General features: G+C 63.9%; 3 protein-coding genes across 12 annotated transcripts in view; 2 read left to right on the top strand and 1 right to left on the bottom strand.

The window, feature by feature from the left end:
• PITPNM3 (PITPNM family member 3) overlaps positions 1-5,115 on the top strand; it is an 85,323-nt gene extending 80,208 nt beyond the window's left edge. The window contains exon 20 of the mRNA XM_081806016.1: positions 988-5,115. Coding sequence (XP_081662142.1) covers positions 988-1,421 — 434 coding nt within the window. The 3' untranslated portion in view covers positions 1,422-5,115. The remainder of the gene's footprint in view (positions 1-987) is intronic.
• The window catches only part of PIMREG (PICALM interacting mitotic regulator), a 94,652-nt gene extending 85,008 nt beyond the window's left edge, over positions 1-9,644 (bottom strand). Inside the window, exons 1-4 of one of the 3 annotated variants that reach the window (XR_014140667.1) lie at positions 8,864-9,632; positions 7,188-7,447; positions 6,609-6,704; positions 5,839-6,175 (exon numbers count right to left, since the gene is read on the bottom strand). Coding sequence is in view for 2 of the 3 variants with exons in the window: in XM_081805920.1 (XP_081662046.1) it covers positions 6,315-6,483; positions 6,609-6,704; positions 7,188-7,447; positions 8,864-9,157 (819 nt within the window). In the remaining variant the exon portion in view is untranslated. The other 2 variants (XM_031021553.2, XM_081805920.1) reach the window with 2 other exon arrangements.
• The window catches only part of AIPL1 (AIP like 1 HSP90 co-chaperone), a 22,903-nt gene continuing 4,886 nt past the window's right edge, over positions 3,498-21,514 (top strand). Inside the window, exons 1-7 of one of the 8 annotated variants that reach the window (XM_081805914.1) lie at positions 13,605-13,852; positions 14,425-14,604; positions 19,410-19,598; positions 20,191-20,367; positions 20,444-20,607; positions 20,984-21,200; positions 21,293-21,508. In XM_081805914.1, the coding sequence (XP_081662040.1) occupies positions 13,757-13,852; positions 14,425-14,604; positions 19,410-19,598; positions 20,191-20,367; positions 20,444-20,607; positions 20,984-21,200; positions 21,293-21,301 (1,032 nt within the window). In that variant the 5' untranslated portion in view covers positions 13,605-13,756 and the 3' untranslated portion in view covers positions 21,302-21,508. The other 7 variants (XM_081805918.1, XM_081805916.1, XM_006750284.3 and 4 more) reach the window with 7 other exon arrangements.

The raw sequence follows: 21,514 nt of genomic DNA, 5'->3' as shown, positions 1-21,514 counted from the left end.
CCCCCAGAGTGGGACCCGGGCAGAGACGGTGCCCCCCAGAGTGGGACCCGGGCCAGAGACGGGGCCTCCCCAGATTGGGACCCGGGCAGAGACGGGGCCTCCTCCAGAGTGGGACCCGGGCCAGGGACGGTGCCCCCCCAGAGTGGGACCTGGGCAGAGATGGTGCCCCCCCCCAGAGTGGGACCTGGGCCAGGGACGGTGCCCCCCAGAGTGGGACCTGGGGCAGAGATGGTGCCTCCCCCAGAGTGGGGCCCGGGCCAGAGACGGCGTCCCCCCAGAGTGGGACCCGGGCAGAGACGGTGCCCCCCACAGAGTGGGACCCGGGCAGAGACGGTGCCCCCCCCAGAGTGGGACCCGGGCAGAGACGGTGCCCCCCCAGAGTGGGACCCGGGCCAGGGACGGTGCCCCCCAGAGTGGGACCCGGGCAGGGACGGTGCCCCCCCCAGAGTGGGACCCGGGCCAGAGACGGTGTCCACCCCAGAGTGGGACCCAGGCCAGATGCCCCCCCCCAGAGTGGGACCCAGGGCAGAGATGGTTTCCCCCCCCAGAGTGGGACCAGGGGCAGTGACGGTGCCCCCCCAGAGTGGGACCCAGGCCAGATGCCCCCCCAGAGTGGGACCCGGGGCTTCTCAGGCCCTGATGCCCAGGTGTCCTGGGGCCTTGGTCACATCTGTAGGCCTGGTTGGGGCCGGAGAGCCTGCCTGTCAGGGCCCAGGTCCTGTAGCTGCTGCTGGTCCACAACCCCCTTTCTGGGGAGCAGGGTGTGAGGACCCAGGGGGGCGATGGGCAGGAAGGCCGCCGTGGGGGCCAGGACCTGATGGAGTCCGTGGAGGAGGGGCTGGGTGATGGGACAAACTTGCATTTGGGGGATTTGGTGGCAAGGGACAAGGATCCCCCGTCAAGAACCCAGAGCTCTGTGCGTCCCAGGGGTGCGGATGGACGTGCTCAGAGGTTCAAGGTGGGCGGGGAGCTGTCCTGGGTCCTGAGCTCCCCATCCCGCCAGGCTCCAGGGCACAGCTGGAGACCCGGGTAGGGCGGGCGCGGGAGGCGTGGGGGCAGCAGCTCGCGGCTCTTCCTCCCGCCTGACGCCTGTGCCTCCCCCCGCCCCCCGCCGGCAGTTCCTGAGCGAGGGCTACGCGGCCCACCTGGCGGCGCTGGAGGCCGGCCACCGCTCGCGCCCCAAGAAGAACAACTCGCGCATGATCCTGCGCAAGGGCAGCTTCGGGCTGCACGCCCAGCCCGAGTTCCTGCGGAAGCGCAACCACCTGCGCAGGACCATGTCGGTGCAGCAGCCCGACCCGCCCGCCAACCCCAAGCCCGAGCGGGCGCAGAGCCAGCCCGAGTCCGACAAGGACCACGAGCGGCCCCTGGCCGCGCTCAGCTGGGCGCGCGGGCCCCCCAAGTTCGAGTCGGTGCCCTGAGGGCCGGGCTGTGCGCAGAGCAGGGGGGCCCTGCCTGTGGGCCAGGGGGGCTGCTTCTCCCCGAGACAGGCCTTTTCCTGCTTTTTCCCTCCCGTGTCTGTCCAGCAGTGTCCGACCAGAGCGGGGAGGGACCCAGCCGCGCCCGGGGGTAGAGCCCAGGGTCTGTGTGCAGCCGCGGCTGCCTCCCCGTGTGGGGCCCGTGACCGCAAGCCCGGGTCAGCGCTGGGGCGTGTGCGACGCCAGGGAGCGGGCCTGCCGGAGCGGGAGGGTTGGGCGGAGTCGACCATCCTTCTGGGGCCCCGAGGCTTTGGAGGTGCCGGGCAGGCCCGGAGGGGAGAAGCCCCCAGACCGGGCACCCGCGGCCCCGGCGGGCACAGCTCCTGCCGGAGGGGCGAGCGGCATTTGCACCGCCCTCCCTGTGGCACCCCGGGTCGCCGTCTTGGGCCTCCTGGCTTTCCTGGGGCCAAGTGGCCACCTTCTGGGAGTGAGAGGCTATCCCCTGGGTCCTCCTGTGTCCGCGGTGTCCGTCCACGGCCCTGGGGGGAGCGGGGTCTGGTGCTGACGGTCTGTTCTCCTGCGGCTGTCCATTGTCCCCGTCTTGTCCTCGGTACTGTCACCATTCTCCCGTGGCCCGTGAGGACAGTCATTCCTCTTCCCGGGGTCCTGCCTGGCGCCCTCCCCCGTGAGGCTGCGGCCTTGGGCTCTGGCCCAGCTGGGCTGCCTGTGAGCCCACTGCTCGCTCTCTCTGGGCCCTGCCTTGCTTATGGGATTGGACGGGTCTCCCCGCTGAGATGGGGGCGGGTTTCTGACTCCTGGGCTGTCTTGCACTAGGAGCCCCTCAGAAGGCCCAGGGTGCACGTTGCACGCAGTCTGAGAGGGGGCTCTGGGGGCCCCTCGCGGGCTCCGAGCACCCCACCAGTTCACAGGAAGCCCTTGCGGGGAGGGAGGGGGATGGGAAGGTGGGAAGGGGTCCCTGCTCCCCGGGGCGGTTTGCTTTGCACTGATGTCCGAACCAGGCGTCCCAGGAACAGGGACATCGCCCCAGAGGGCACTGATCTGACTCGCCCTCCCTAGCTCTGCTCAGACTGATTCTCCCTCTTGGCTCCTGGAGGGCACGGAGTTGACATCCCGGCATTCTGGGGGTTCATGTGATTTTGGCTCAAACTGTTGTATTCTCTTCCCTTCTGCCTGCCACTCCGCTGGGTTTGGTGCCCTTACCCTCCCCCTGGCTCGTCCCCTGAGGTTGGCAGGGCTTGGCTCCCGGGGTGGGGGGCCCCTCAGAGCCTGCCCGAACTGTCCTGCTGTGAGCCCCTGGCTGGGGGGCCTGGGTCCCTGCACTCCACTGCTGTCCGGCCGGGCCCACTGCTGTCCCCGGGGGCTGCCGCGGCCTGCTTCTGGGCCCCCTCTGGCCGTCCCCGAGGCTGGCTCAGCTCCTCCAAGCAGGGCTGCGTCCGGCCGGGCTGCCCCAGAGCCCAGACCTCTGTATCCGCAACAGGCACCCACGTGAGCCCCGTGTCGCTTCCGCTCAGCGTCTACCTCTCACAGCTCCTGCGTGGCCCGCGTTCTCCCCGGACAGCGACCGCTCTGTGAATTGCCTGGCAAAGCGGGCGCCCTGCTGGGGCCGGGGTGAGGGGTCCGGGCTCCCAGCCCCCAGCCCGCGCTCTCTGGGACGTGAGTCGTCTTCTCCGGCACGGCTGGCTGGCCCGCTCCACCTGCAGGGCTGTTGGCACCTAGCCCGAGTCCCGGGCTGCTCCTTCTCTGGCCCTGCCTCCTGGCGGTTCCCGGTTCGCACGGGCCGCTCCTCCTTCCACATTCCATCCGCGGGGCGCTCTATGAGGCGCCAGCGCTTAGGGCCTAGCCACGTCCACCCTTTCCAGAATATGCTCTGGACGGAGCGCGGGCAGACGGCCTGCCTCTCTGATGTTACGCGGAAGCTGCTGATGTAGGTGATAAAGTCCTTAGTGGGAGTTCCTTCTTCCTGAGTTGGGCTTCCTCTGCTCTGCGAACCCCAGGCCGGAAGCCTGAGAGAGACAGACGGAGACAGAGAGCGCCGGGACCCTGCAGGGGAACCTGCGTCCCGTGAGCAGGGCTCCAGGGCCTGGGCTCTGGAGCTGGGCTGGGGCACCCGGCCGGAGGCCACCCCCTTGCTGTCCGGAGCTCGGAGGACCCACGCCCGCGATGCTGAAGGTGTACAGCGGGATGCGGTGAGCGGGACCCCCAGGAGCCTCAGCTGGGACGCGTGCGGGGTGGGTTTCGGCAGCGGGAGGCTCCTCGGCTCTCCCAGAGACTCTAACCAACACACTTCCTGTACCTATCAGTGGCTTGTTCCGTTGTGTCCGTCCACTCCAGGCCGAGAAAAACAAAGCACCCAGTGGTGCTGTTCTCTGGAGGGGGCTTGCCTCTCCCCGGAGCAGTTCCGTGACCCGGTCTGGCTGTTTTCTAGAGAATCCTTCCAGTTCCCGGTGTGCCCGCTCCCTGGGGGCTGGGAACCTCTCTACCTGCCTGACCAAAGCTCCTCGTCTCTCGTGTGGCATGTTTGTTCTTCCCGATCCGGGGCTGTGCTTGCCGGAGCGCTGCCTGCCCCCCTCGTCTGCACTCGCCCTGTTGGGGGCTCGGGGTGCACCGTTGGCTGGCGCCCGCTCTCCCGGCATCATGGGTTTTCTCTGGAAGATCTCGCGACTCCTCCCTTAGGCTCCACAAAACACGTATTTAAAAAAGTCAACTCTTTTCATCCTTTTGGATGAACGGCCCTCCTGTCTGGGTGCCGGGCCGCGGAAGAGCAGGTGTGGACCCCGCATTCCGGAGGTTGCTGGGCCGTGGGCTCCCTGAAAGAGGGGAGGCTGGGTCTCACGGTCTCGAGATGGTCCTTTTACCTCCTTGGAGCCCAGAGTCTGTGCCCCCGACGTGTCCTGCAGGCAAAACAGGGCGCCGGTTTTTGAAAGAAACCCAGTCCCATCGGGTGGGGGGGTGGCACTCGTTCTGCTCGGACGCCCCCCCCCCCAGCCTCGGTGCCGCCCCGCTCCGGAGGGGCGCCCGGACTGCGGCGGAGCCTCGCAGCTTGCCCCCGCCTTAAATAACCAATTTCCCGCCGAATCCCGGGGGTTTGGGTGCCAAGTGCTCTGGAAACCTATTCTCTTTGGCTCAGCCAAAAGAAGCCACCCCTCCCTCCTTCCCCTCCCTCTGGGCTTGGGGACACTTTCTTAAAAATCACAGCTAGGGTGACGTCCCCGAGCAGTAGCGAGGCCTGGCCCGGGTCCTGCCGTTGGGGCCGGGAGGGAACGCAGTGGGACCCCACCCTCACTGGGACGAGGATCGGCAGGTGACACCGAGGGGCAGGACAGGAGGCAGCCCGCTCGAGGGGCCTCCACCCCAGGACCCCACTGTCCTTTCCTATTTGTTTACTCCATGGCGGCAGCCTGTCTGACCTTGTCCGTGGTCTGGCTGTTCCTAAATGTGTGACTCTCAGTATTACTTGTGGTGGATGGTTCTGTGGTCAAAGAAAGGTTTACCCTGCTCCTCATGGCTGCCTTGTACAAAATCCGTTAGAGAAGAAAATGTAAAATACCAGGTTTCTAACAGGACACACACCGCGTCACGGAGCTAAAAGATTTTTACAACTGGTCTTGATTTTGACGTGAGCTGGTTTTTAACTCTCGGATGTTGTCACTTAAATAAAAACCTTATTTGCCTTTAAGGTGTTCTTGGTTCCGAGCGAAGCTGAGAGACCGTCCCTGCTCCTCGTGCTCCCCCCGAGCTGGGGGCCGGCCGCTTGGCCCGGGGAGGACAAGGGGGGTGCAGCCCCGCTGCCCTGACTGGTGTGTGTGTGAGTGTGTGTGAGTGTGAGACACAGAGAACAGAAGTCACACTCAGAAGCAGAGTCTTTATTATGAAAAAGCAGTGTTATCTCCAGGGAAGTCACACGCTGGTTTCTTTCTAATAAAATGACAAAGCGGGTTTCTTAAATAATTTACTGAGGGCAGAAGCCCCCACTGAGCGGTACCACTCCTTCCCGCACACCCACAGCGCTCTGTGCTGACGGCAAGTAGGGGTCTGTGGGCCCAGGGTCTCGGGGCTCTGGGGGGGCCGCGGGGACGGGAGCTGGGGTCCCTGGGCCGCCCAGGGGCTGATTCCTCGCAGGTCCCCCTCCTGGGTGCACGGCTCAGGGCTCCCCAGAATCTCTGCTGCCCGGGCTTCCCGCTGTAGACGCGCCACGGAGCTCGAGTGCGGCATGAGTCTCCAGGCCCAGTGAGTCTCAGGCTGGGGCGGGCGGTCGCGGGCAGAACCAGCTGTGGCCGGTTCTGAGCAGAGGCCCCTTGTTAGCAGGGGCCCGAGGGCAGTGCTCGGGAGCTCGGGGGCACACACGGGCCCTGGTGTGAGGGAGTGGTGGTCAGATGTGGCTCGCTTCCTGCAAATACACAGCTCCCTTCGTGCCTCCCTCCCCGCGCTCAGAGCAGGGACGTGGGGGCCCCACGGTCGTGCCCCCGGAGGCGGGAGCTAGGAGGTGGCGGTGTGCTCAGCTACTGACGGGGTCGGTGAGGTCAGCAGCTCTCGCTCCAGGCGAGGGGAGACTCGCACACTTCCTACCCTGCTGGGCCCGTCAGCTCCGGGGGGTTTTCCAGAAAAGACTCCGTTCTTGCACATGTTTGTGCGTGAGGAGGAGGAGGAGGAGGGCCCAGGGAAGATGCTCGGAGGAAGGCATTACCTGCAGGCACCGTCCTCCTCAGTCTCGGATGAGAGAAACGGTCATGTCGCCGCTAGAGGTGGGAGGGCGGGAGGGACCAATGCCGTTGGTGCCGCGGGCTCGAGGGGCCCTCCCGCCACGTCCCCAGAGCTGGCCGCGCCCCACCCAGGAGCCCATCGTGGCCACTGGATGGACGGGGGACTGGCCCCACGTTAGGGCAGCTGCAGACCCGAGGCTTGCCTCCAGGAGGGGGTCCTGAGCACAGACCAGAAACTCCCTAGCAGCCACGGAGCTCTTCCCAATTCCACGGGCAGGCAGGAATCGGGGAGCCATGGGGAATGTTGGAGGAAGGGCAGGTCTTCCAGGAAGCAGGTACCTGGCCTGGGGGGGTTCCAGGTGATGGACAAACGTGGCACCAGGAAGGCCCAGAGAGGGGCAGGGGCAGGCCAGGGTCACACAGCAGGTCAGACCCAGGGGCAAAGATGGCCCCAGAAATGCCGGCTCACCTCTCCTCAGCCACGATGGCCTCGTCTGGCTCCTGGGACAGCTGCTGGAGACGCTGAAGTCCTGCTCCCACAGGCTCTAGGTCACCGTCAGACTCGCTGAAACAAGGAAAAGCCGCCCCCGAGACTCGCGGAAACCTGTAGCCAGCCCCCCTCCAAGTGGCACTGGGCCGGGCGTGCGGGCCGGGGAGATGCCCGGGGAGCTGGGAACACCTTGTCCCAGACCCTCCCCTCCCCCCAGGAAGTGACATCGGTGCCACTTGGAGCGCCAGGCACAGAACAGAAAGCTCAAGGCCCAGAAGGTCAAGGGCAGGTGACCTTGCAGACAAGCCAGCCCTGCTGTTGCCCCCTTGGAACCTGAGCCTCGGCCTCCAGAGGGCTTTCAGACTTGCTTTGGGCTCGCCGGGAGGCTCGCGTCTTTGACCGATAGGGAAACTGAGGCCCTGGAGGACCCCCTCCCCAGGCCCCCCGCCAGCCGGGGCAGAGCTGGGCCAGAGCACGGCTACCGGCAGCTCAGGTGCCCCTGGCAGCCACAGGAGGGGGCCCAGCTCGCGTTGGGGCGCCAGGCACTGCTCCCCTTACCTGGGGGAGCAGAGGGGCTCTGTCGAGGAGTAGGGACTGCGGAGGGCGGCCTCCCTCCTGGGCCGCCGCAGGGGGTAGGCGCGTGGGCCCCCGTGGGCAGGGAGCTGGTGACCATCCCTCTCCCACGGGTCCAGGGCCACGTAGGCGTGGGCAGCTCCAGACAGCCGGGCACTCTTCTGTGCCCCCCTCCGCCTCCTCCTGGCTCTCACCTGGGTTTCCACCAGCCACTTGGTGCCGCTGTGGCAGGACTCCTGGATTCTCTGTGGCGGGTACAGGGAGAGCTGAGCAGGGACCAAAGCCAAGCGGGCGCTACTCCCAAGTATCCCGGCTGTACCTCCCGCCCCTCGGCCCCCCAGCGGGCCTGCGGACCCCGGCAGCTCCGGGTCCCGGGTCCCGGGGGAGGATGAGTCTGTGGGAACCGGGCCTGCTGCAGCCGCCACCCCAGAACCACCCGGGGAGTGAGTGCGCTGGTCAGAGTCCGCGTTCACCCAAGCCCAAACCCTCTCCCGGGACCCATAACGACCCCGGCTCTCCCAGCAAGGCCCAGAGCCCAGGCCTGCCCCCCAGGCCCCGCCTCTGGTCTCACACACCAGTTCACCGTCCACGCTGGTGCAGTCTTCTGCAGGGCCAGCTCTCAGGACGCTCAAGGGCTCGGAAGCCCTCTGGGGCTCCTCACTGCCTACGGGGGCAAGCCTGAGCCCTGGGGTCTCTCGGACCCGCCTGGGCTCCTCTCAGCCAGAACGTCTGCCCGGCAGAGCCAGAGGCCAGAGGTTAGACTAAGACCCAAGTTCCATGTGGTGTGTGGTGTGGCCGTGGGCGGACCGTCTCATTTCACGTCTCTGAGCCCCGGGGAATAAAACCGTCCTGGGGCTCCTACAGACGAGACTGACGTTTGCCTCAGAGACCTCTCAGCGGAGGGTCTGTGGATTTCAGATCCCCAGTCAGACCCCAAGGAGATACCCACCCCCATTCTTTCCTTGGGGGTCGGTCCATCCTTGTGGCTTCTGTCCCTCCTAGGTGACACCTTCCCTCATTTTTGGGTTTGAAGACCTGTTCACCTGGAAAGCCCACAGGTACTCCACACTTGTCACCTGACTCGAATCCCTGCAGACCTGCCTTTGAGCCTCTGCAAGGCCAGGCCCCCAGGCCCCTCGGAGGTGAATCTGCTTCTCACCCTCTACCACCTAGCTGAAGAACAGTACTAATATGCTAATCCGGCCGGATTCCAACCCTGTTGAAAATCCTCCCCCTGGCTCCCAGTCGCTCCTGGGAGAGTCTAGAAACACCTCCAGCCGGGGACCCCTGCCCTTCCCGTCCTCGCTCTCTGCCCTCTGGCCACACCCAGACTTCTCTTCTGCGTCTCGCTGTCCCCCAGCTCTGGATCTGGACTCAGGCTATTTCGCTTGCCTTACAACCTCCTCCCACTGCCCCTGTCCTGGGTGGTTCCGTGGAGTCACCTCTTCTGGAAGCCCTCCTGTGTTTGGTGTCCCCCCATTTCGCCCTTGCTTGCCACCCTACCACAACACAGCTGTATCGTCTTGCGTCGTGGGGCTCGGTTCCCCTGGAGAGTGCACCTGTCCTCATGGGGTTGCCTCCTCACGGCGGCCCTTGGAGGCCTCAGCCGTCTGGCACCACGGAAGCCTGAGCCAAGGGACAGTTGACGTCGCCCGCCTTACCTGGGACACGGCACCCAGGGCGTTCTTCGCTGAGCGAGCCGCAGCCTGGAGGCCCTGCTGGCCTGGCTTGGGGCTTTCCAGGCGTTTCCAGGAGGGCCCTGCGCCGAGGTTGAGACTGACCGCTCTCAGGGGCAGCCTCCTCTGGAACTGTCTGCACAGGGAGCCCAGGGCCCCCCCGGAGGTCTCCGGATGGCAGGCGGCCCGCAGCAGCACCTCCTTCCCCTCCAGCAGTTGCTGGTCCTGGAGCGATCTCGGCTGCACCGAGGCCCCCACGCCCGGCCGCTTAGAGGCCATCTGCCTGGGCAAGAGTCTGTTCAGCCCACCAGAGCCTGGGGAGGAGACCAAAGGGCAGGTCAGCAAGGCATCCCCCTTACCTCCCCAGGCCCCACGGACACACAGGCGGCCCGGGCTGGGCGTGGAGGCCCTTGGCAGCCGTGGGTGCGGGAAGCAGGGTGCTCCCCGGAAGAGGGGTCAGCGAGGCCCAGAAGAGGGCGGAGGGGGGACGTGCCGCTCCGCGTGTCTGCGGGTGTCTACAACAGCTGTCTTTCCCTCCAGCCTCCTTTCGGCTCTCGGACTCCAGCGGGGAGGCGGGCAGAGTCCGGACCGGCCCTCGCCGAGCCTCCCTGCGCCGGGGCCCCATCGGCGGCCCTTTCGCGAACGCCGCGCGGACCCCCCGATCCGCATCTTGCAATCCCCGGCCGGCCCCGCATGCGCGCCCGACCTGCCCGAGCCCCCCGCCTCGTCCGGGTCCCGTGGGAACGGAAGGGCCACCGAGTCCCGGGATGCACTCACCCAACAGCCCCCGGCGCCGCCCGCACGCCCCGCACGGCCGCTCCGCGCCCACCCGGCCGGTTTGAAACTCCGCGCGGACCCGCCCCCTGGCCCGTCCTCGTAGCTGATTGGCCGTGTCCCCGCAGCGCGGCCGCGCCCGGGATCCGATTGGCCCCCGCCCTCGCGGCGGGAATGCTGCCCTCCGATTGGCCGGCCGCCCCATTCATGCCTCGGGCCGCGCCCCTTTGTCCCCGCGGCCCGGCGCCCCGCCGAGGGGGGTGTCTCCCCGGTGCGCTCGCGAGGTGCCCGCTCCCGCGCCGTGTGTCTCTGTCTCCAGTCCTTGCTCTGCGTTCCCCAAACGCGCCCCCCGCACTCTGGACCCTGGAGGATCCTGGAGGAGGGGACAGACTAGGCTACACCGGCCCCCGCCCTCCTCCAGTGCAGCCCCCCATCCAGGGCGAGGCCTCCCCCCACCCACCCAGCATCCGAACAAGCTCCAAACCTCCCCCTTTAGAAAGTCCCTCCCTGCTTCCCGCGACCCCAGGCAACCCTGCCGCGCCCCCCAGGCTTCCCCGCTGCGGACCTCACCCGGCCCTCGGGCCCCTCACCGCGTAGCTCGGTCCCAGGCCGCGACAGGGCTCCCCACCGGGCAGCGCGCCCCCTCTCCGGCGGGGTCTCCATCGGCGCTCCCCCCTCACCGTGGCTCTGTGCCGGCCGCTGCAGAGCTGGGGGACCCCAGTCCTCGGGCACAGGGACTCTCCTCTCCCCGGCGGGGGGTGGGGGGACGCGCGCCCCAGGTGCTGGTGTGCCTGACGAGCCCTTCCGTGGTGACCTCACGGGGCAGCCTAGGAGTAGACCAGGAAACAGGTCTGGCGAGGTGAGGTGGGCCCCAGTGGCCCTCAGTTAGGGGCCGGCGGGATTCCCCGAGTGGGGAACCAGGGTCCCTGCACCCACTCCTCAGATCTAGCGTGTGCGGAGAGACCAGCGTCAATGAACCAAAGAACCAATAATCAAAGAAAATGATGACACAATGAAGGCGCCCACATGGCCCGTTTACAGCTCAGGCCTAGAGAATGAGCCAAGGGAGCAGAGAATGTGTTTGGGGGGGCTCCCGGCACAGGGGGCCAGCACCCACAGTCGGACACCCAGCCCACAGGTGTGTAAGTGAGACAGAAGTTTCCGGAAGCAATATTGGACTCTGAGCGGTGTGCTGTGATTCTCTGCTTTGCTGTTTCATCGCCTGACCAGGGCTCTGCCTTCCCCCCGCCTTCCGCGCGCTGAGGCTGACTTGTGGCCTGTTGGGGACAGGCTTGCGGGTGGTACTTAGGGGATTCGATTCCTGCCTTTCACCAGTGACACGGGGGTGGGGGGTAGGAAGCGAGCGCCCGTTGTTCTCCCGAAAACTAACCTGCGGCTCAGTGAAGGGGAAACAGTCTGAGCTCCGAGGGGCTGGTCCCCCCTGTGTCCGGCCATCACAGTACAGCCTGCATCCGTCCGGCCTGAGCCCGGGCCAAGCCCACAGAGGAGGTGCTATTTTTACTCCCATTTCGGATGGCAGCGCAGATTGGGAAGGTGACGTGTCTGGCCCAACATGGAGGGCAGTCAGAGCTGGAACAGAAACCCTTGCGTGTCCGGCTTCCCACCCCGAATGCTTAACCGTCGTGGATCGTGGGATCTCCCCAGGGTCAGGCGTGAATGGAGCGATGCTTGACGGGGCCCCCTGCCCACGTGGGGCTTTGCACCCCCTCCCTCAGAACGTCCCCGGCAGCCCAGGTGAAGGGACAGCGGTGTCTGTGGCAGCGAGGGGAGGAAGAAACGTTTTCTTCTGAATGAGAGGCTCTCATTCAGAGGCCAGGCGGGGGAAGGAGAGGGGGTGTGCTGAAGGGGGCAGGCTCCTAGTGGAGGGGTTGCAGGAGGGGACAGGGGCTCTGCGGAAGGAGACAAAGCCAGTCCCAGGCGGAGGCTTTGGGGGGTCCAGCCCCACCTGTGCCTCTCTTGGAGAGGAGGGTGGAGGAGGAGAGGAGGAGGGGCCCCAGCCCTGCCCTGTCCTGGGCGGGGCTCTCTATCCAGCTGCAGAATTTCCTGCCAGTTCCCGTGACCTCCTAGAATGGTCAGTGCTGGAAGAAGCAGACACTACACGGTGCCAGACGCCACGAGTGAGGCGTGCTCGGGGTGAGGAAGGGGAGGAAGGGGCGTGGGGAACCCCGTGTGAGTGGGGGCAGCGCAGGCTCCCCCAGGCATGCGGGGGTTTTAGGGGAGGAGCTAGGGGACAAAGTGCAGGGTGGAGGGGGGTGGCGAGGCTTTCCAACACAAGGGCCTGCCAAGGCCGGGGTAGGGGCCTGGGCACCACCTGCTTCTAGGCCAGAGGGAGGACTGAGGGCCCGCCCCCTGGGGCAGGCAGCCTGGGGCAGGGGTTGATCCACTGCGGGGAAGGAGCCTGGGCTATTCCTGAGAGTGGCAGAAAGCCTTTGATGGGTTTTAAGAGGGGTGGGGTTATTAGACTTGCCTCTCCCTGAAGCCCCTTAGGAGGTTAGTCTGGGGGCCCGTCCGGAGGCTGTGGCCTGAACACCTCCTTCTTCTGGCCTCCGTTTCAACAAGCGCCCCCCAACCCCACTCCCACCCCTGCCTACCGGGGGCTCAGATCTATCTGATCTGCCCCGCCGTCCCCCGTGCCTCTCGACCCTCTCCACCCTCTAGAGCAGAGCGATCAGTCAGCTTTCTCTTCCACCGCGGATTACATCAAGAAATCAGTCGTCTAGCATGATGCACACATACAAAGCCAACAGCCACACCACCCTCATGGGGGGAGGGGACAGCACTGCCAGGACCCCAGAAGCAGCCCCCCACCCCCACCCCTGGGTCCTGCCTCCATCTCTCCCTCCCCCGACTTTCATGGTAATCACTTTTATTTCCCTTTGTACTTTCAGCATCTGACCTCCCGTCTTGCTCCCTATGCGTTCGGACCTTTCTAGGTTGCTGTGTGGCTAGGGAGGGGCGGGACAGAGGAGAAGGACCCCAGGACCCCGGCATCCGAACCCCCTGCCTGCAGGGAGGGCTGGATCTGGGCCCTTGGGGGTCTGAGCACCCCGGGAGGGGGCCTGGAGGGGCCTGATCCAGCTGCCCCAGTCTGGGTTTGGGCGCTCAGGCTTGGTCTCCTCTATGCCAGTGGTTCTTCGTGGGAGAATCTGGGGGGCTGGGTTTGGGGTCCCACTTGCTGCTCCAGGGGAGAGAGGCAGGGGAGATGGATCTTCACGTTTCGGGGGGAGGATGGAGTTAAGGAGGGTGGCAGACACCCAAGGCTTCAGGTCAGGAAATGAGAGGTGGGGTCAGCGGCTCTCTGTGGCTCCTGACAATCCAGTGTTCCATCCCTCTCTGCAGCGCCCCTGTCCCTTCCCGCTCTCAGTCTGGGGTCACCCAGAGGAAGGACCCTGGGAGCCCGAGCACATCAGCTTCCACTGGCCACAAGGTGGCGCCAGACACCACATCTTCAGGCCACCTGTCACGGAGGCCAGAAAGGGGATCCCAGGTGCAGGGACTGAGTTCTCCCGGGGACCCAGGGCACAGGGATGAGGAATGAGACCCTCCAACGGGGAAGAGAGAGCCCTGCTCCCCACCTCCAGGACCTGGAGTGGGGGCTGGAGTGGGGCTGGGGGGCGCCCTTAACTTTTCCCAAACCTGCCCCTTCTCTTACCCGTTTTAGAGCCCCCCAGGCCAGAAACCTGGTTTCCCCACCCCCCAGGATCACATCCTCTCCTGCATAGAGTTTGGGGGGAGAGGAGGAGGAAAGAGGCAAGAGGGAAGGCAGGGACCGTAGAGACCACAGGGCCTTGGCACGGACACCGGGTCCTGTTCCCCTTGGCTGGCCTGAGGCCTCTTTCCTGCCACACCCTCTCCCCGTCTTCTCTGAGAACACTCGGGCTGCTTTCTTCTTGGGATGGGAGAAAACCAAAGGTGGGTGTCAGGTGGGGGCCTCACATCACCCTGAGGAGCAGGCGCTAGGCGCCGCCCGGCTTACTCCTGGCTCACACCCGCCCCCGGGGCAGGGCCAATCCCGGGGTCTGGGTGTCTTCCTCCTGGGAGATTATCTCAGCCTGAGCCCGACACCTCCCTGGGCCGGGAGCCATGGATGCCGCTCTGCTCCTGAACGTGGAAGGGGTCAAGAAAACCATTCTGCATGGAGGCGCAGGGGAGCTCCCAAACTTCATCACGGGGTCCCGGGTGAGTGGGCCTGCTCTCCCCGTACCAGACGGGGCCCCCCATGGCAGCCTTCTGCATTCCTGCTGTGCCTCTTTCGGCTTTGCCAAAACAGGGCCAGGAGGGCCCTTCCCAGAATTATCAACCCCTGAGCTTCTGGGAAACTCGGAATTGGTGCCCACTCGCTGGACGTTTTCGATACTGGCAAATTAAATTCTGGCGTGGGCTGGGGGAAGGGCTTTGGGAATTTTCTGGAGCCCCAGATGTTGAGTTGAAAAGAGAGGCCCTCAGGGTTCACGGTTTTGTCCACAAATCTCTGGTGGGCTTCCCTGGATGACGGTGGCATGGCGGGGTCTGTGGCCCCAGATCCAGGGCTTCTGTAAGCAAGGCCCTCCGGACCCACAGAGCTTCCAGGCAGTGGGACGGGGTCCTCTGGGCAGGGGGGGTTCCCAGCCCCGGCGAGTGCAGGCAGCGGGGGGGTAGCTGTGGGGTCTGGGCATCTGGCAGGGGTGGGGCGAGTGGAGCCCCGAGGACAGCCGCGTGAGCGACAGTGGGAGGTTGTGTTTAAGACCAGTGTCCCCCCTCTTGCTGACCAGGTGATCTTTCACTTCCGCACCATGAAATGCGACGAGGAGCGGACGGTGATAGATGACAGCAAGCGCGTGGGCCACCCCATGCACATTATCCTCGGGAACATGTTCAAGCTCGAGGTCTGGGAAGTACTGTTGACGTCCATGCGGCGAGGCGAGGTGGCTGAGTTCTGGTGTGACTCCATCGTAAGTAGGCCACGCCCGCCCACGCCGCCCACGCCGCCTGCAGGGCTTGCCCGCCCCTTTGCGGGGCTGCTGCCTTTCAGCCAAGTGGGGTGAAAGCAAAACCCTGCACCCTCTCCCTCTGCCACTGGGCACGTGGAGGGGAGTCACCCAAAACCACAAGCCCCCAGAGTGACCGTCGGTGTCGTGGCTGGCCGGGACGACGTGGCACCAGGGCCGTGCCCACACACGATTACCGGATCCTGGGCACTTTTGGCCACTGGTCACTTTCCCACCCTCCTCCCGGCTTCCGTGAGCCGTCTAAAACTATTTGCAAATCTGTGGCCCTCCTGGGATGGCCTCCTCATTCTGTGGCCCAGATAAAAATGGGCCACAGAACGTTTAAACAAACATTTCTTTTTTTAAAAATATTTTATTTATTTGTTTTTGCGAGAGAGAGAGAGAGCGCGCGCGCGCACAAGCCCAAGCTGGGGGGAGGGGTAGAAGGAGGAGCAGATTCCCCAGTGAGCAGGGAGCCCGATGTGGGATTCGATCCCAGGACCCTGGGATCATGACCTGAGCCGAAGGCAGATGCTTGACGACTGAGCCACCCAGGAGCCCTAAACAAACATTTCTTATGGAAACTTTCAAACATATACAGAAGTCGACAGAAAGTGCAGAGAAGTCCTCCGCACCCACCCCCCACGCCAGCCACCGTGGACCGCAGCCAGGCTGGCTTCCTCTACCCCTGTCCCCTGCTCTTCCTTATCCCGCAAGGTTAATTCACGCTCCAGACTCCCTACCGTTACATCTAAAAGTACTAAAATTTGTATCTGTAAAAAGGATATCAAAGTAACATCACCTCAATATCATTATTACATTTTTTTTAAACCCCAGTAATTCCTTCACGCCAATTACCCTCTGGTACTGTTCAAATTTCTCCAGTCGTCACCCCATTTACTCTTTGTGGTTGGTTTGTTCCAGTCTGGACCCAAACAAATCTGTGCACAGGGCTTTGTGGGTGCGTGTCTCGGGGCTCTGTTTCCTTCCCTGTTTTTCCCTTGACATGGATTTGTTGAAGGAATTGGATCACTTGTCCTACAGAAGTCCCCACATTCTGATTTTGCTGGTCGCTTTGCCATGGGATTGTCTGCCATGTTCCTCTGTCCCCACAGTTTCTAGAAATTGTGCTGCATGCTTCCCACTAGGCAGCCTTCCCTGTCTGCTGGCCTCTCCTGCCGGGAGGCGTCTTGTTACCGTGATCGGCTGACAGGTTGAGATGCCGCCAGCCCGATCCAGCCATTACGAAGCTCCCCCTTGGCTTTCACCTAATGGACCCACCAGCCGTTGATGGCGGATGCTCAGACCCATCCCTTCATCGGGCACCGCTGACCTTTCAAAGGAGCAATTTGGGAGAGACAGAGAGATCTGAGTTTGAGCTCTGCTCTGTCACTTGGCTGGGTGGCCCCAGGGAAGTCCTTTCTCTATCCGGCACTCTATTTCGTTCATCTATAAATAAGGGAAACCGTACGCTAAGCGGCTGTTGAGGGGATTACAGGACGTGGTGGTGGCTAAGAAAAGTCAGAGTACCGGGCGATTGAAAAGTGCTTGCAGAATTTCAGAGACAGACTCCCCCGTTTTGCTGATGAGGAAGCGTAAGAGGCAGAGAAGGAAAGTGACTTGCTCTGGGTCAGACAAGTTAAGGGACACGGTCAGGGTGGGATCCCCGGTCCCCTCACTGCCCATCCGGGGCGGCTGCCCATCATAGTGGGGAGCCAGGCTGCAGTTCCGTTCTCTACCGCTAGGGGCGCCCGCCCGCCTTGTCCCTTATTTCTTGACTCACCTGGCAAATACCAGGTGAGCGACTTTTCTTTGCCCACCAGCATCTGTGTTGTTCTTCGTCCTGGTGCTTAGAAAGATGTTAAAGGTGTTTTGTTTTTAACAAGCCAAGTCTTCAGAAAATGGGCTTTTTTGCGGCTTCACATAGTTTAAAATATCTATCTAAAGTAATATCTTTGCTTACAGTGAGGATGCCCTGCACGTTTTAGACCCACGCGCGCCTGTCATTCAGGCCGCAGGGTAGACAAGGCTTGGCCACCAGCGAGGGCCCTGCCTCCATAGGATGCATGTTCGCTAACGCAGGAGAGCTGAGTGCATGGAGGGTTGCCAATAAATCCTGGATTGGCTGATTGATTTGTTGTCCGCAGAGCTTCCCCTAAAGTGAGCACGGCTGTGTGTCATGTGCCGTCTGCGTCCTTTTGGCCACAGTCACAGGAGGGCACTGCCCACCTCACTAAGCATCCACCCATCGTGGTCTGTCTGTGCCTATCTATCTGAAAACGTTCACTGGGCACCAGCTTTGGACTCTGCTGTGTGTTAGGAATGAAACAGACCAAGTTCTGCCCCTCAAGGAACCTCAGTTCTTGGAGGAGGAGTGAACATTCGAGCAATTTCGAGGCAGGGCAGCCAGTCCCATGACATAAGCAAGTGAGGGGCAGACTGCTTCGGGGCCACAGGAGATGGGCAACTAATTCTTTAGGGTCTTGGGGGAACATCTCCAAGATGACATCAAACTGGGTATTGAAGGATGCACAGGAGTTCACCAGGTCTGCACGTAGGGAGCGGGTGGCATCCAGGCCAGGAAGTGTGAAAAGGTTTGGCATGCTTAATTTGCTTAGCCCCTTTCCCCTCCGGGGGCATCTCTCCATTTAAGAATCTGAGTTTTAGAAAGACGGCAGCAGTCAGTGGGATGATCATTTTGTTTGACAGAGGACTTAGGAGGGCTTGGCTTTCCCCCAGCAGTGCTGCTCATCACTCCCTGCAGAGCCCTCCTCCTGGACAGTCCTCATTGGATCACTCTGAAGAGCAGGGGGCTTGCTCCCTCCCTCCCCTGCCCCTACACCAGGGAGGCAGGGCCAGTGAGGAGCTGGGAGCTTCTGCCACGGCCCCACCCTCGACAGGACGCTGGTCTCTGTGTGGGACTTTTGCGATGGGGCCCGGGATTGTGAGGCCACGGGTTGCAAACTCAGATTCCTCGAGGAGCCAGGAGCTCTGGCTGACTGCGGATCATCTGCCTCATCCAAATGGGGCAGCCAGTCCTCAGCTCCGACTGGATGGTCGCCTTGTGAAAGGGGCAGGCCTGACGGCTGGCCATTCTGAGTTCTTAAGCTGAGCCGGAAGTCTTCATGAGCATGCGAGCTCCCTCAACATCTGAATGTTGGTGAACTAGTCATAACGGCTCCACGAGGTGAGGAGTAAGACAAAACCAATCTGCGAGCTGAATTTGGCCCATGGCTCACCAGCTTGCAGCCTCCGGTGTAGACAGCCCTGCAGACAGGACACTCGGTGTGGGGGTCCCGGGGCCCCCTGCCTCGGCCACAGGCCTGGTCTCCGTCCCCAGCGCTGGAGGCGAGCTCCACAGAGCCCCACGTGTAGTTCTGGCTGCTCTGCGGCCCCCAGCCGGGCAAGCTGGCCTCCAGACTGACACAGTCTGGAGTCCTCCTTGCTCCCTCCCTCCAAGGAGGTGCCACCCGGCTGGGCACAGGACTCGGGACCTTCTTCTGGCCTTCCTCCTCCTTCCTGGATTTTTTTGGGCTCCTGGCGGCACCCCCAGCCCACCGTGCTGCCCTGAGGCTCTACTAGAGCTAGGGTGTGGGTGTCTCATGGGACAAGTCTTTACCCGAGGTCCTGCCCAGGCAGCCACCCGGCCTTGGGGCCCGATTGCTCAGTGCACTTGCCGGGGACGCGGGGCCTGGGAGCTGGGGCCGCCTGTAGGGCCAGGAGGGGCCTCTCCCTCGGCCAGTTGCAGCTGGGCCTCTCCCTGCCGCCGGTCAGCCTGGATCCCGGCGGGATTAACTACCAGCTGGCGGCCTCTCTCACAGAGGAGCCTCTGCAGGGCTTTCTGGGCTAATCCCAGCTGCAGGGGGGTGGGGGGAGGCTGGGAGGCCTGACCTTCATCCCCGCACTGGTGACTTGGAGGACAAGCTGAACTGTTTCCGCCCCTTCAGGTCCTGGAGCTGCCGTGAGGGTGCCTGAAATGGGCCGTTTCTGAACCCCGTCCACGCAGAGGGGGGCTCTCAGAGACAGCTCACAGATGGGCAAGCTGAGGCCCAAGGGGCTGGTTTTCCCAGCCCTCCTCCACCCCGAGGGCGGCAAGCCCCGAGCCCGGTGCAGGGGGAGGCTGGGATGAGCTGGGCCTCTACCAGTCCACCTCTAACCCGCGAACCCAGCTCCACGACCACAGGTACGGCCGAGGGGACCGGAGCTCAGACAGGTGCCCAGGCTCACTGCTATTCAGCAGCACCTTGGGGCTGCCGATCCGGCCCCTGGCCCCTGGCCCGTGGGGCCTGCTCCCTCCCCTACTCCCCACACTTCCCTCCCTGCAGGTCGCCGACCCACGGGCTCAGGTCTCTCTGGGAGAGAAATAGGTCAGGGCTGACCACAAGGGCCAGCAAGAGGCAGCATGGCCCTGAGATGAGAGCGTGTCCTCTGGAGCCGGGCGTGAATCCTGGCTCCGTCATTTCCTAGCTGTGTGACCTTAAGCAAGTTACTTAATGTCTCTGGGCTCCAGTGTCCCCACCTACAGAAGGGGGATAAGTGCCTCCCTCTCTGGGGCATCTGAAGGATGGAAGGAGCTAACAGGAGGACCTGGTAGAGCAGTCGGCCTGGAACACGGCGCAGCGCGGTTATTTGTGGGGGCATGTTGGGGGCAATCAGCAGGAACAACCACGGGACAGGGGTGGCTGAGGCAGGACTCAGAGCGGGGCTCCGTGTGGCCCGGCTAGCTCCGAGCACACAGGCCAGACGCCATCGGCCGTCCTTCCTCCCAGCACACAGGGGTCTACCCCATCCTGTCCCGGAGCCTGCGGCAGGTGGCGGAGGGCAAGGACCCCACGGAGTGGCACGTACACACGTGTGGGCTGGCCAACATGTTCGCCTACCACACACTGGGCTACGAGGACCTGGACGAGCTGCAGAAGGAGCCGCAGCCTCTGATCTTCGTGATCGAGCTGTTGCAGGTGTGCCCTGGGGATGGGGCGGGCGGAGCGCTGTCCCAGCCTCAGGGAGCGCGCGGGGAGCCCCGCCTCGCTGGTCGCTGGGCGTCACCCGCTTTCTCTCTAGAGCCCGAGAGGGCTCGTGAACCACAGCCATGTTTGTGGGGTGGTGGGAGAAGGTCCAGCCCGGGTGGGGACTCAGCTTATGGCCAAGGATGAGGTTCAGCCCGAGGGCTACATGGGGGAACAAATAAGAGGATTGTGTCACAAAAGGGCCTTTGTGGGCCTGCTAGGACTGTTGTGCGGTTTGTGCACTGCACAAGGGCCTCACCTCTGGGGTGCTCATTATAGACCTTGCAGATCTGAACTTTTCTGATGACAATTTTCCAGCAGATGGCAGTAAAGTGTCTTGTTCTAGCCAAATGAGTATGGAGACAGTCTTCTGAATATTGGAAGTCAAGTGTTGACAAAGGGCTGACTATTCCTAACTTGCACAAAGGTGCTCATTTAAGGCGGGGCCCCGTGGCTTCCGTCCCCTTTGTATGTGGATGTGGCCAGCTGCGGGGACGCAGGTTCCCGGGGTCCCCGCCTCACCCGCCTGCCGCTCTCGGGCCAGGTCGAGGCCCCGAGTGAGTACCAGAGGGAGACGTGGAGCCTGAACGACAAGGAGAAGATGCAGGCGGTGCCCATCCTCCACGGGGAGGGGAACCGGCTCTTCAAGCTGGGCCGCTACGAGGAAGCCTCCAGCAAGTACCAGGAGGCCATCGTCTGCCTGAGGAACCTGCAGACCAAGGTGGGGGGCTGCCCACGGGGCCGGCGCAGGCTGGGGGCAGCGTTGGGGTTGGGGCGGCCCAGCTCACGGCAGGCAGGCGTGCCCCCCGACCCCTGCAGGAGAAGCCCTGGGAGGCGCAGTGGCTGAAGCTGGAGAAAATGACCAACACCCTGATCGTGAACTACTGTCAGTGTTTGCTGAAGAAGGAGGAGTACTACGAGGTGCTGGAGCATGCCAGCGACATCCTGAGGCTCCACCCAGGTGCGCGCCACACACGTGGGCGGGGGCGGGGGGCTGCTGACACCGCACTCCGGCTGTGTGCCAGGAGCCAGGCACGGGGTTCCCTGCACTCCTCACCTCCTTCGGTGCCGGGGACGGGGGCCTGGAGCCCGCAATGCAGGGAGCCTACGAAACCGGAGGGAAGTTATGGATTTAGGTTTGCTCCGCGGCCCCGGCAGGGTCCCCACAGGGAGGGGGGTAGGTCCTGCTGTGGCTGTTATCACCTCCATTTACAGCCGAGGAGGCGGCTCAGGGGGCGCAGAGAGGTTAAGGATCATGGTCAAGGTTAAGAGTTTTGTGAGCTTCTGAGGCCGCGCCTCCAAGGGGCTCAGCTGGTGCAGTCTGATCCTCCCCTCAGGGATCGCGAAGGCCTACTACGTGCGGGCCCGGGCTCACGCGGAGGTGTGGAACGAGGCGGAGGCCAGGGCGGACCTCCAGAAAGTGCTGGAGCTGGAGCCATCCATGGGGAAGGCGGTGCGCAGGGAGCTGAGGCTTTTGGAAAATCGCATGGAGGAGAAGCGGGAGGAAGAGCAGCTCCGATGCCGGACCATGCTGGGCTAGGGTGCAGAATAGGCCTCCCCTGCCTCCCCTGCCTCCGCTGCCTCCCCTGGCCTCCCCGGCCTCCCCTGGCCTCCCCTGGCCTCCCTGCCTGCCCTGCCTCCCTGACCTCCCCTAGTCTCCCCAGCTTCCTCTGGCCTCCCTGGCCTCCCCTGCCTTCTCTGGCCTCCCCTGGCCTCCCCTGCCTCCCCTGGCCTCCCTGCCTCCCTGACCTCCCCTAGTCTCCCCAGCTTCCTCTGGCCTCCCTGGCCTCCCCTGCCTTCTCTGGCCTCCCCTGGCCTCCCCTGCCTCCCCTGGCCTCCCTGCCTCCCTGACCTCCCCTAGTCTCCCC

Source organism: Leptonychotes weddellii, chromosome 15 (assembly GCF_054177405.1).
Source record: "Leptonychotes weddellii isolate Sample4059 chromosome 15, ASM5417740v2, whole genome shotgun sequence".
Taxonomy (NCBI): Eukaryota; Metazoa; Chordata; class Mammalia; order Carnivora; family Phocidae; genus Leptonychotes; species Leptonychotes weddellii.
Note: the sequence above shows the minus strand (reverse complement) of the source record. Positions and strands in the feature narration are given on the sequence as shown.